This window comes from Dasypus novemcinctus, chromosome 3 (assembly GCF_030445035.2).
Source record: "Dasypus novemcinctus isolate mDasNov1 chromosome 3, mDasNov1.1.hap2, whole genome shotgun sequence".
Lineage (NCBI taxonomy): Eukaryota > Metazoa > Chordata > Mammalia > Cingulata > Dasypodidae > Dasypus > Dasypus novemcinctus.
This window is the reverse complement of record NC_080675.1, coordinates 163,247,889-163,262,666: the sequence shown is the minus strand read 5'-3', so window position 1 is coordinate 163,262,666 and position 14,778 is coordinate 163,247,889. Positions and strand designations below refer to the sequence as shown.

General features: G+C 35.5%; 1 protein-coding gene across 5 annotated transcripts in view; it reads left to right on the top strand.

Moving 5' to 3' along the window:
* The window catches only part of MCTP2 (multiple C2 and transmembrane domain containing 2), a 258,051-nt gene that overhangs the window by 163,360 nt on the left and 79,913 nt on the right, over positions 1–14,778 (top strand). For all 5 annotated transcript variants that reach the window (XM_071214337.1, XM_058294644.2, XM_071214338.1 and 2 more), the window contains 2 exons: positions 11,727–11,828; positions 14,023–14,097. In XM_071214337.1, coding sequence (XP_071070438.1) covers positions 11,727–11,828; positions 14,023–14,097 — 177 coding nt within the window. The remainder of the gene's footprint in view (positions 1–11,726; positions 11,829–14,022; positions 14,098–14,778) is intronic.

Here is a 14,778-nt window from a genome sequence, read left to right as displayed (position 1 = left end):
ATTTTCTGAACACCTGAGTGCAGCTTTTTATACATCATGCTCCTTGAACACTTAATCCTGCCATACACATTTCCTAAAAAAAAAGGATATTTATATAATCACTAAGTGTGGCTGTCAAGTTCAGAAAAAATTAACAGTGATATAAATCTTAACAGTCTATACTTCTGTTTTTCCAGTAATGTCCTTTTGGGCCCTTATTCCTCCCTTGCTAGATCCCATCCCGGGATCATTCATTGAATTTGATTGTCATTATCTCTGTAGTTGCTCTTTTTTAAAAACTGTGGGAACATGTATACAATATAAACTTTCCCACCACAACTAGTCTCAAACATACCCATTGGTGGAACTAATCACATTCACAATGTTGTGGTACCCTCACCACCTTTCAATACGAAAACTTTTCCATCTCCCCAAACAGAAACCTTATACCCAGTATGCATTAAATCCCATTCCCCATCCCTGGAAACCAGTACTCTGAGCTTCCATATTCTCCACTATTTCTTTATAGTTACCATGGAGCTTAAATTTAACAATCTATATCTATAGCAATCTCGTTTGCTTTTCTATCAACTTAACTTCAATGATACATGCACAATATGTTCCTGTATACCTCCTTTCCCCTACCTTTATGTAGTTCTTGTTACAGATTACATGTTTTCACAGTGTGAGTCCCAAACCACTGATTTCTCATTACATTTTATGCATTTGCCTTTTAGATCCTGTAGGAAATAAAAAGATCTGTTACAAACCAAAAACGTCCTTTGCCTGGGCCATCACTTCCTGTTTCTTTGTATGTTTTGTAACCTTTTGTTGAAACCTGGACATTTTGATATTTTAATGTGTTAGCACTGGAATTTAGACCCTGAGGCATCTATTCCATAAACTTGTATCCAGCTAGTGTTACGAAAGAGCTTTCCTTGAATTCCAGAAGCTAACAAAAAATGAAGAAAGAAAGAAGGAAAAAAAATACCTTCCTCTGCCTTTGCAGATTGACCTGTGCAAGTGCTCTCCTTCAGGGCTTATCCATGCAATGAGTTTAGAGAATAATACCTGGCCAAAGCAGAGGTTCCTCCTGATTTTTTCTGCACATGCATCTTTTTGTGGGCATGGGCATGTAGACCTAGAAATTCCTGCGTTTATATGGTTGTGAATATCCCCTCTAATTTCCTTATGATTGTAGCTTTGCGTTTTAGGATTGCAGCACAGCCAGCAACCCCTTGCCCCAGGGAGCCTCTTGACTGCTGTCCCACACATTCTGGAGGCCAGCTCTCTGAGCTGCCTCCTACACGCAGGCCAAGTTCTAACATGGCGACTCACTTCGGCCACAGCCAGACTGACTTGGCCAGACATACATGCTCTAAGTATGTGCATGAGGCTGATGCTTCTCCTTCTGGAACCAGGACCCTGGATCTGAATTGGGAGCATGGCTGGTTCCTTGCTTATGCTGTGAGTGTTATGTGAGGGGCCAGCCAGGGTGCCACAAGATTCTACCGCTTTTAAGGAGCCTTTTTCTTGATTCGGCACTTGCCGTAGTACAGTAGTCCTTTAACTGTTTCCTGGAGCTTTGAGAAAGACATTTCTGTCAATTCTCGCTGACTGTTGGGATTGTGTGCTGAAGGGTCTTCTTCTACCTCTGGAATGAGGGGTGAGTCCAGGAAGAATTCTGATGAGAGAGGTGAAGAATGAAGGTCATTACAGGCAGAGGCAAATCTCGAGCGGAAGAGAGGAGCTCTTCTTGTCCTGGAAACAAGAGGGGTACCTGGAGCTCTGGTGAATGGAAGGCTAGAGAGGAAGACCTGGAAGTAAGCCATGAAGGGGTGAGGGAGTTTGGGGTTTATTCTGTTAGTATGGATAGCTCCTGAAGGCCCTTGACTTGGGGATAGAGGAATGAGAGCCAAGGAAGAAAGTTTTGACTATAGCATAAAGCCTCTTAGGGGAAGGATTTATCTGTTTCTTCTTCATGTAACTGGATTCACTGATGTTTCATTATTATCTCTGTAGGATACAGAATAGTATTTAATAATGCCTTATGTTTTATATTTAAAAGCAAAAAAATGGATTTCTTGAACAAGAATGGGAATAAATTTTGAGAATTTTTCTCTAATCAAGTCATAAACTGAAACTTAATTACATTTTAGAGAAAATGTAAACTGTGATTTTTAAGAGTCTAAGCATAAAGAACATACTTCAATTTTTAATCTCACTCTAAATGTTAATATGTTAAGTGAATTAAGCCCGATCAACACAGCCTGTTCTTCTGAATTAATGCTTATCTTCTTAATCAGGATGAACATGCTGACTACTGACTCATTTAAAATCCATATACTTAAATAAATATATTTATTATTTGTGAATTGTTCTAAACATATATATATATGTCTAGCTATATATCAAATTGGAAGAATTTAGGCAAATGGGCCATCCTTCCATGTATTTAATTGCTGTTCAATTTTAAAAAATAAAGTCATTTTTTAAAATGCTTTTATAGATATGCACATTTTAATCATAAACTCACAATGTTTGTAAACTACGTTTGGAATGCATTATAATCTAAGACTTCTAGTATTTGCCCATTTCCATATTGCTCTTGTAATCCTCTAATCTTTAACATGGTAAAAATGCATTGTTCACCAATAAGCACATTTTAGAGTTTTAAAATACCTGAGGCAGAAGTTTTCTCCTAATAATTAAATAATTTAGTATATTTATTGGAGTATATCCATCCTCAAGAGAACCTGATTCTGTCCCGATCATTATGCTGGATTCTTCTCATTTATGCTGTTCCTTTTTCTTTCAAGCATGCTTTTGTACTCTCAAATATTAAATGGGCCAATTCAGGAAGATTTTGAAAATCAGCTTGACTGACTTCGTAGGTAAATAGGAAAAACCTGTGCTGATATTTCCTAATCTCTAGGTGAAATCATCTGCAGTTTGAAACAAATCGCATCCTCTGTGCAAGCCACCGCAACATGTACAAGTAAACCTATAATCAGAAACCCAATGGGAAGCAGACTTGGCCCAATGGATAGGGCATCCGCCTACCACAATGGGAGGTCTGCGGTTCAAACCCCGGGCCTCCCTGACCCGTGTGGAGCTGGCCCATGCGCAGTGCTGATGCGTGCAAGGAGTGCCCTGCCATGCAGGGGTATCCCCCGTGTAGGGGAGTCCCATGCACAAGGAGTGCACCCCTTAAGGAGAGCTGCCCAGCGGGAAAGAAAGTGCAGCCTGCCCAGGAATGGTGCCACATACAGGGAGAGCTGATGCAACAAGATGACACAACAAAAAGAAACACAGATTCCTGGGGCTGCTGATAAGGATAGAAGCTGTCACAGGAGAACACACAGCGAAGGGACACAGAGAGCAGACAACTTGGTGTGGGGGGGGAAGGGGAAAGAAAGAAATAAAAATAAATCTTAAAAAAAAATAAAGAAAGAAAACCAAGCTTTTATGCAGCCCTGGTAGAGGGCAGACATTCTCTCTGAATCCATGTGCACAATAACTAGCTGAACCAATAACAGTTTCACTTAATTAGTTTTATGGGGCATATTTTCTATAACTGCTTGTGCCAAATAAATGCCCATGCAGATCTTCATTTGCATTTCCAATTAAGTAGTTACCGAAGTTTCACCTGTGATGGCAAACCTAGGCTTTGCACATGGAAATGGATACTGTTACCCCATCTTAGATTTTCAGGTTATGTTAAAAATCTTGGTCATTAAAATGAATGATTGATATTTAATTTTACATTTATACCTATGGGTACAAAGCCAAATTAATAATAATAATAATAAGGATCATATATTGCCAAGGTTTGGTTTCTCAGGGCGTGGAATTTGGTCAGGGAAATTCAAGTGAGTCAATTTGTGTATCTGTGGGTTAAGAGGGAGAGAGAGTCATGCAAGGGGTTATTTGATAAAAATAAGGCCTTAATCCCAAATATAGGGCTAAAATGACAATTTTTAAGCACATTCAGCTAATTTCTACTCCTGGTCCAGTAATCTATTGAAGTAAATAAAGGAAGCTAAAATAAGGCACATTTCTCTATCAGCCCTGATACTAGGAAAGAGTATCTCTAACATGCTGGAATGTTCATGAACCATCCACAGTGAATCATGTGGATCATACTTGGTTAGGGCAGACAGCCTACAAGATAAAGAGGAATGACCAGCTGGGTTTTCCTCATGTCCTATAATAAGCAAATGGCAAGTATAAAACCAAGCATGTTACACAGGATGGTAAATGTTGAATGGGTTAAACTCTTCCATTAAATGGAAGAAACTTGCACATTGATTCAAAGAGTAAAATCTAACTTCTGCTTTTATGAGACACTGAAAACACAGCAATGTAAATGAATGGGCAAAAATATATCCCATAAATGTAAATACAAGGTTAGTCAGAAACATGACAGAAGGTTATGTTATATTGGACCTTTATGTGACTAATCATAGAATTATATATATAATATTGAGTATACTAGGAAAATTACAAAGTTAGAATCACAAATTAATACTCTCTCTATCTAGATCCAGCCTTGAAAATATAGTGAACAAAAACTAAGGTTGTAAGTGATGTTTCTTGAAGACCCAAATGTTTGACAATTCTATAAAGTATTTTTTCATAGTGAAGATTCCTGTACAGCATTTCATAGCTACTAACTTTCTGGAGATAAGACCCTGGAATTTCCTTTGTAGCAGGTGCTCAGTGGATTTTTAGGCATATTAAAGTGGTGGTTCTCAAACTTTAGAGAATAAGTAATAAGCTCAACTAATGTGTGTTTAGGTATATATCCCACATAAAAATATATGTAGTATCTTCAAATGTCCATTTAACATTTTCACATATTGATCATCTTGTGGGCCCAAAATGCAGTAGAGTCCCCAAAGAAAGAAATTATGTGAAAACAGTACTATAAAAATAGATATTAATAGTAGCAGAACAAATAGCAACCTACTTGGTGGGGGAAAAAAAAATCCCAAGTGGTTAATGCAGGTATGAAAACTGCAATTGTAGACTTTCAAAATTGACAAAGAAATACTATACTTAAAAAATTGTGGATAAAGGTCAAAGATATTATTCAGAGGAAATCCTTACCTTAAATGTTTTTATTAATAAACAGGAAAGGTTGAAAGTTAATTAAGTATCTCAACAAAAAGAAATTAAAAAAGAACTACCTAGAATAAGCAAATTCATCAAGACATAAAGTAGATTAGAGGCATCAGGATTATTGCTTAACAGTACAGAATTTCTGTGGAGTGGTGAAAAACATTTTTGGTAGTGGACGGTGGTAATGGTAGCAACATTGTAAATATTATTAATGCACTTAATTTCACACTTAAGAATGGTCGAAATTGTAATTTTTTATGTTTTATATATATATGTTACCACAATAAAATTAACCAGATTATCTAGTAAGTTACTAATTAAAGAGCAATTCAGTAATATGATAATGCCTGTTAGAAGCATCACTAACATAGATTTCTTGCTGAAATCTAGATACATTTTTTAGTTTCATCTTTAAAATGAAGATATCTTCTAGTGCATAGGATTATTGGAAGAATTAATAAGCTTATCCTCTGAGAATTAATTTAGTGTTTTGTGTCAGCTCTACCAATGCAAACCAATATAAAATAATTTATGCAAACCTAAAGGCAGAAACAAATTATTTGCAGATACTATTATTCATAAACATAAAGAAAAGCAATGGAAAATATATTAGAAAGGTGTAAACTGAATCATCATTTTTAAAAACTTGGCCACACCCAGTAGGAAAACATAAAGTTTAAAATAGTATTGAAGACTATAACAACAAAATGGAAAACTAATGTCTACTATCTATATAAAGAAATTCTAAAACTCTACCAAAGGACATGAAAGATGACTAAATAGAGATCATTTAATAATATGTAATAAATTTGAAACATTAAGTCATTGAGGAAGAGATAAATTATTTAATAAATGATTCTGAGAAAGGTGATTATTTGTACACTGGGTACATCAGGGACAGTATATCAGTTTGTTACAACAAACACAAAAATGAATTCTAAGTGAATTAGTGATCAAACAGGTGAAACAAACTCATCAAGAAAAACTATTACAATAGTGGGAAACTCCAATGTAAGTGAAGTGAAATACAGGAGTCATGAAGGAGAGAAGTTTAGGACATTGGTGGGGTCAAAGCAAACAAAAATTGCCATCATAAATTAAAAAACAAAGGACTAGTAAAAAAAAATACTTGCAACATATAAACAAAGGGACAATATTACAAGAAGTCAAATATATAAAATTTGTCATTGAGATTATAAATTTAAGCAATCAGATTAATAAATATAGGAAAGAATTTTTATTACCACTGATACCTGAGGTGTAGATAAAGGAGACTTCCCCAGTCTTCAGGTGGGGGTGTGAATTGGTGTGAGTCTTGTAGAATGTACCTTTATATGAGGGCTTAAAATTTAATATACACATACCTTTTAACATTTATTTTCTAGGTATCTATTTTGGAGAGGCAATTGGGGCTTAGAGAGGTACAGTAATTTCCTGTGGTCACACAGGTGCTAACTGCCAGAAATTAGAATTGAATCTAAGTCTGTCTGGTTACACAGTTCTATCTTGGCCCACTGATAATAATAAATGAAAAAATATTTCCTTGTTAGAAAAAGGTATATATTAAAACAACTTGAGAACATTTGTTTCCTATGAAATTGCTGTGTACTAATTAAAAATACCTAGGTTTGATAAAGTTGCAGGGAAATGGGCAGCTTTATTCCACTGGTAGGGAGTATAAATTAATACAGAGTTTTTGGAGGGCAAATTGGCAATAGTTGGCTATCCATAAATATAGGCATAGTCTATGAATCAGTATTTCCACCTCTAAGAATTTATCATAAGGAATGCATCATAGATGTGCAAATATGTCTGTATATAAATTCATCACAGTATTTACAATTGTTAAAAATTGGAAGCAATCATTGAATTACAGCAGAGTGATGAAGTTAATTATAAAATATTCATAAAGTACAGAACGATTCCAAATTATGTAGATAACATGAGTATTACATGGGGGAATCTTTCTCATACATTTGGTTTTAAAAAGGAAGTTATTAAAAATCATAAAAATTTTAAAAATACTAAAAATATGGTTTTTATCAAATATTTTCTATGTATATCTCACTGTGTTCACTGCTTTTGGTGATCATTTCAGAACAGCCTCTGTAAAATGCTCCATTTCTTATTCACATTTTATAGATTGAGTTTAATTAACTTACCCGAGGTTGTCTAGCCAATGCAGGCAGAGCCAGGATTTAAACTCGGTTCTTGTACCTCTAGTTCCCTGAAGTTTTACCCAGTACATTGCAATCCTGTTTTCATAAGATTACTAATTAGAAACATACATTTTAAAAAGATGCCTGTTTTTTTTTAAATAAGTTGTACTGAAATTGCATGTTTCTTTTTTGTTTTTTTTTACAATTTTTATAATTTTTCCACAGACTGTTACTTTTAATGCATATTGCTTTTATAAAGATAGTTTATATTTTGGGGAGAAGGGCTGATAAGGACTAGGCACACCACCGTTTTCTGCCATTTCCACAGTTCAGGGCTAGGGGTAGGATTCAGGCAATGGGTGGGATGGATTGCTTGGAAGGGAGAAAATTGTGAGAGGCTAGAGAGGGCCTGGGCTGATGAATTCTTTGCTCCCTTTACTGACTGGTGGTTGTGCTCCATCAAGGCAAAAACTGACCTGATTGACGTTTGAATCTCCCATGCTATTTTGAATTCATGTTCTAGAAAGCAGGTCTGATTCCAAATGGGGACAAGTATGTGAATTGCTACCAAGTAAAATGTGTTTATTTCCCTCTTGCCCAGCCACATGTCTTTTCTCATCACATTTTACTGGAGAGTAATTGCATGTACATCAGCTGGAAACAACTGGTGTGATGGTGTACTTACTTTAAAGTGTTTCCCTTTCGTTTTGAATGAAAGATGTTGATAGACTAATGCTTGCTTATATCCAGAAGGTCATCATTTTTTCAGGCAAAGGCCAAAAAAAAAAAAAAAAAAAAAAAAATTTGGGAAATCAGTATGACTCTTTCAGTTTGAATTTTGACCTTAAATTGTATTTTTCTTCCCAAAACTAGCTGATGGTTTTGTTTCTTCATACTTATTTTGATTATTTTTGCTTTTGAATGAGTTGGTGATTTTTAGCACCTAAAAAGTGTTATATTAAAGCATAATAGTGATCATTCTTTCAAAGAGTTCCAAAATGACAGAAACAGTTTTTTCTCTGTTCTCACATACCAACCTCTGCCATGTGCTGATTATATACTAGCTTAGTTCTCTAATATGACTATCACATCTTTTTGACTCTAAAATTAGTTTTATCACCTTTTAAGAAGCTCTACATATGTATTATATTTAAAGCTTATTTGAGTAGATATCTTTAAAAAACTAATGGTTTAAGGATGCTTGTGAGTCAGAAAAAAAAATTTTTTAAGCAAAATATTTTCTCTGTAACTTGTCCTCATGCTTTACAATCCTGAATTGTTACTCTGAGGGACACTTCCTGCATTCTTTCACTCATTAGTTAATTTAACCATGAAATAACTGTTAGCAAGTACTTGGCAAAGTCTTTCTGTGATGGGGTATTTTTTTCTGAAAATAATCTAAAGAGTAATGAAAAAAGCATCTTCTCCTGATTGTGGAAGTTGGATTCCTCGGGAGGTTAGATCTGCGTTACTGTCTTACAGAAATGCTTTCCTCAAATTATTGCCTCATATGATACACTCTTCACCTAGGAAAAGGTGAGTATGAAAAGATAAGTGTAGTAACTCAAGTTGAACAATTTGTCTGGCAAAACTGAAGTCAAAGACATTTTCTATTATTTTATCCAGTGGCTTTTCTTTTTGAGTCAAATGAAGTCTTCCTCGACGTTAGACCAGGAAGACTCGAAGGTCACGTAGACTTCCTTTTCTCATAATTTGAAAGCAGCTCCACTCCTTTAATTAAAGTTAGATTTTAATTGAAGTAACTTTCTCATACCAAGGAACCAAAGTATATATAGATTCTCTCTTCTAAATTTTCTTTTGATGGAGCTTTAATTATCCTATTTAATAGGTGTTTTAAAATTATAAACACTAGAAATAATTTTCAGAGTTCAAAATATAAATAATAGAGTTAAGACATGAAAACTATGTATTTAGCTTTTATTTTCTATTATATAAATGCTGACATATAGGAGTTGGGCAAGTTGGGTTGTTATAGAACATTTCTTTATCCTATACACTTGTGTTAGAAGTTGTATTACATAAATACAGTGGAAAAGGAGAATATTTAAAATAGAATCTCTTTAGATTACTATTTCAATGCTTAATTTTAACACGAAATATTCAAATATTTTGACTTGTTCTTCACTGAAACATATTATCCCAAATACAAACTATCATATGTTTCCTCTTTCCCTTGCCCTTTGTCTTTTTCCAAAAGAAATTCATTGCAACAAGCAGGGAAATTTGGAGTTAACAAAATATTCATCAATAAAATTAATAAACTATGACTTATTCATAATTGAATAATATGTGGCAGTTTAAAGAAATGAAGCAGAGAAGCAGATTTATATGTTAATGTATATAAATTGCCAAGTCATACTGATGGATAAAAAATTGCAAATATAATTTTATACTTTGGCAAAAAATAAAATTAAATACTTTTTTCAGAGAAAATATCTGTGAATATAAATTCTCAGTAAAGTTTAAGAAGGATTCATACCAAATTCCTGTCTAATTTCTGATACGGGGAAGGGATTGTGATTATTTGTGGAAGTTCAAAGAGACATTAAATTTTTCTGTAATTTACCAACTTCTTAAAAATTTTTGAATTTGTAATTTGTATATTTTAAGTTAATTTTATATTAAAATGCTAAACATGAATAACTTTATATCTCTGGTTTTAATGGCTGCTTTAATATCTGTAGTAGGATTTTGTGTTTTGCTGACCTAATGCTAGGACATTGAGAAAGAGTCATTGACCAAATTTAAAAAAAAAAAACTGTTCCTTTTGCTATAAAGTATTTCTTCTTATACTGGTACCTCTTGTTCTTTAGATGACCTCCCCTAACCCTTAAGAAATCATGGAAATTTTAAGAATGCAGTGACTGTGGGTTGAAGCAATGCTAAATTGGACCAAAGACAGCTTGGCAAATTGTCATGCTGTTTTTGTATTTATTTCTTTCAACTTTAACACCCACAATTTATTAAGTGAGACTGTAGATAAAAGCGGAAGGTTGGAATCCTGTTTGGACACCGTTTAGGAAGGAAACCAGGTCTTTATGGGGCGCCCACTTCCTCTTAGCCACTGGCCAGGAAAACCATCTTTCTGTTTAAAACCTATTCAATCTGAAAGAGGTGGGGTGACTTTGGGAAGGAAAGTGACCTCTCCCTTGTAACGTGGAATTGCTTTGTTTCCCCCTGTGACTTATTCAACTCATTTCCACCACTGTTTATAAGAACACTTGTACTAAATGCTTGTAGTGACAGCAATAGTCATTTAAAATATGGCTCAAATTTCATGCCCTCAAAATTTCCATGTTATTTTAAATCTTTGATCATTACAATCTCAAATGAAGCTTTTGGTAAGTTCAAGTTTTGCTGACACCATTTTAGAGTTAACGGGTCTGCGTCGTAAAAGACAAGTGTTTAATCAATACGTACACTACCATGTATAATAAAAGCATTGCTGCTATCAAGTCTGAAAAGATAATGACTTTAGTGGGAGTCACATAGACTCCAAAATGGTACAGGTATTTTTCTTAGATTCCAAAATGGTACAGGTATTTTTCTTAGATGCTTCACATACTGGGGTCCAAAAGGCTGATTCATAAGTCAATCTGATGTGTGAGATACTGGCAGAGAGAGGATGTAAGAAGAACTTGTTTATCTGGAAGGTTTGTTGGCACATTATGCATTTCGAATGTTTTGCACTTTGACCTCATTTTAGCTAAATGAATTTATTTATTTAATTTGTGTTATTTCCTGGCTGTTCAAAAACTAATCGTTTCCATGAAAAATAATCTGCCCCTTCATTAATTTCTTAAGATTTTAATAGCCCTTTTACTTTGAAATGATTTTAGACTTACAGAAAATTTCAACGTTAATACAGAGAATTCCTGTACACCCCGCATCCAGTTTCCCCTAAAGTTAATCTCTTAGAAGGCTATGATACATTAGTCAGAGCTAAGAAACTGACATTGGTACCTTACAATGAACAAAACTTCAGTCGTTATTTGGATTTCACCTGTTCTCCTAAATATCCTTTTTTTGTTCCAATCTAGGATTCCACATTGTTTTCAGTTGTCATATTCCCTTAGTCTTTTCAGTTCTGTGACAGTTTTTTCAATCTTTCCTTTTTGTGCTCATGACTTGACAGTCTTGAGGAGTACTGGCCAAAAATTTTGTAGAATACCCACCATTTTTAATAAATAAAAATATATAACCTCTAGGATTTTTTAAGGAAAAGCCCATGTAGTATCAATTGTAATGTGCACCACCAGTTTCAGCCTTATTTAATTTTCCTAGGAGTTATAACAGCACCATAGACTTAAAAGTTGACTTATGATAAATTTAATTTGTACTTCATCTGTGATCATTTTGCCTTCTCAACGTTGCCAAAATTGTTAAGTTTAAACCACATAGAAAATTTGCACCTACATGTATTTTATCTTTTGTTTGTGACAGGTTAGAGATGGACAACCAAACTGTTATGTATTGAAGAATAAAGATTTAGATCAACCTTTTAAAGGAGTTATTTACTTGGAAATGGACCTCATATATAATCCAGTAAGTATAGTGGGCCATACCTCCCAGCTTCTCTAAACCTAAAATCAAAGATGATCAGCCTTTTGGGGCTCAAACCAATGTAAAATCCTTACAGCTGGAGAGAGGAGAGAACTGTGTTCTGTCTAAAACTCAGCCATTAAGTTGGTGCCAGTCACTGCAGCTTTCAACTGGCGTTGATTATGTTCAGCCAATAGAATTGATGCTGTTTGATTCTCAATAAATCTGTCAAGGGAAAAATAAACAATAAAGGAGGAAATTAGGTTTTTTTTAGGTTTATTATTTGTAATCTTCTTCCTAGGCAACAGTTGACTGTTGGACAGAGATATTTCAAGCCTCTGACTTGTTATTTAATTATTACAATAAATGCTCTGATATCCAACACAATCAAGACTAATAGTGAGTCAACTGAAAATGGCAGTTAAAGTAGAAATTGATATTTTTTAACGTACCTTTAAACATTTGGTTTTAATGTAAACTATGTAAATGTACATTTATTTACCAATCTTTAGATGTGAGCCCAATACCTTTTTTTTTTCATTTTTAGTATGGATTTGTTATTTTTAGCTCTACATCATGTCCCTTATATCAACCATACTTGTAACGTCGATAATAATTTCTCGCTTCACTTTCTTTAAAGAAGAGGGTTACCACAGGCAATCACAAAACAATGAGTGCAGAATTCTCCCTTATAAAGCATTGCCTCAGTAGTAGTATCTTTGTAGTGATTGGCCTTTATCAAGGCTTTCTTGAGCAATACACATTCTAAATTTCTCTGAGTCCATGCTCATATGTCATCATTTTCTATAATAATTTATTAAAATATGAAATTACAGTCATCAGGTTTGGGAACAAGCTGGTTGACTTGCGATAGGTGTGCACCTCAGCTGTTGTGAGCAGAGGTTCCTGCCCCATCTGGAGCAGAGCCTGTTGTAGAGTAGCCGGGAGCCCTCAATGTGCTGTGGGGCTCCACACTAGATTTTCCAGAAGGAAAGGAGGCCATAGGTAATCCAGTTAGCAGTGTAAGTGTATATAGGGTAGAGCTTTTACTGTAATTCTTATAATAGTGGCTGCCATTTATTGACCACCTACTATGTGCCAGGCTCATTTAATCCTCCCAATAGACCTGGTAAATAGGTATCATTAAGTCCATTTTATGGTGAGCAAATGGACTTAGACAGGAAAAGGGAATCAGGATATGAATCTAGATCTTACTGGCTCTGCCATTATTCTTAAGCTAAACTGCTTCTTGTTTAGCATATTTAAGAAATCACTCAAAATTAAATGACTTGAAATGCAATATATAACTGCATATATGTGATATGAATGAGGATATATTTTAAGGTATATAACTAAGATCTATCTATCTATCTTTCTGTCTACTATCTTGGGCAAATTCCCTGTAAGGTTAGAACTCTGGGCAGGGTCTCCAATATAGGGTTCTGTTGTTAATTCCTCTTCTCCCCCTCTTCCTTTTGCTTCCGAGGGAGTCATATATGAGTATTGTACCACAGGTCAACCCCGCATCTCCCATTTTTTTTCTGGCAAGCACTTATATGTAGACTATGCATATAGGTAAAACTCAAGATTAAGAAAAAAAGGTGTAGAGACTTACATAGAAAATGTTTAAGTTATTTTTCTGTTGTCAGTTTGATGTAGAGGGAAAGAACTTGAATTTTTTTCTTTGAGGATTTCCTTAGTCTTGTAACATGGTTTAGATGAGTCACTAAGTCCCTGAGCCTCAGTTTGTTTCCTGTAAAATGAGGCTAAAATGACATATCTACTTATTTTTCCAGGTCCTTGAGAAGAAATGAGATTCTTTTTGGGAAAACATGTTTTTATGTTAGATACTGATATTCAAATGCAAGATATTGTTAGTGAAAGCTTAGTTCAAAACCTTGATGGTGAAGTTCTGTTCTCTTGGGGCTTTGGTTTGAGACCCTCATGACCCTTAATCTTTGTAGTGGTTCAAGCACCTCCACTGAATAAGCAAAGTGGAGACAAACTCTCCAGTCTCCTGGTTCAGTCTGACCCTCCACAGTGATTCTGGTGAAATCCCGATTCCTCTATGCCTGGCCTGCCAAAGCGGTCAGGGTCAGGGTTATTGGCTTCCACCTTTCTTCCCTGTCACTTAGAGGAAAAAAGGAAGAATGAAGGCTGCCTATATGCTGCTATGTTTAACAATGATGTTTTCTAGGTCAAAGCAAGTCTTAGGACCTTTACTCCCAGAGAAAAGCGCTTTATTGAAGATAGCCGCAAGCTGTCCAAAAAGGTAGGTCCGTGCAGTAACCCAGCTTGTTAGTGCACACAGCACTTGGCTCCTCAAGAATTTATTTTGTCATTTGCTGGCACCTCTCTCCCTTCCTCCCTCCTTCCCTAACAACTTCTCATTGCCCCTCTGCCCCCCTCCCTTTGTCTCTCTTCTCTCCTCCTCTCTCCAACCTCCTTCTTCCCTCATCCTTTCTCCTCTCTCTCTCTTCCCCCCTCCTTCCCTTTCTCTCTCTTCTCTTCCTCCCTATCTCCTCCTTCCTTCCGTTTTCTCCCCTCTCCCTGCATTCCTCTTTCCTTCTCTCATCCTCGCCCCTCTCTTCCCTTCTCTTCTCTCTACTTCTCTTCCTAAAACAAGGACTTCAGTCAGATCCATAGAAAGGGGAAGACTTAAAAATGTGTTTATAGGATGAAGCAGAGGTGTCAGCCCCCCCTTTTTTCCTGAACCATTCCGTAAACAAAACTTCCTAGCTTCATGACTCCAGAAACTCCTCCTGAATGTACTTTCCCTGCCTACCCTCTTTTAATCACAGCCGTTTTAGCCATCGTCCTTGCAAAGGGCAGAATATGAGACGTTCTGCCCACTGAGTCCATAACTAAAATAACCCAGCAGATCTGTAGAGACTTCTGGCCTTGGACTCACCCACAGCTGCTCCTATTGTCCACATTTGGGCTTTGGTGGCAT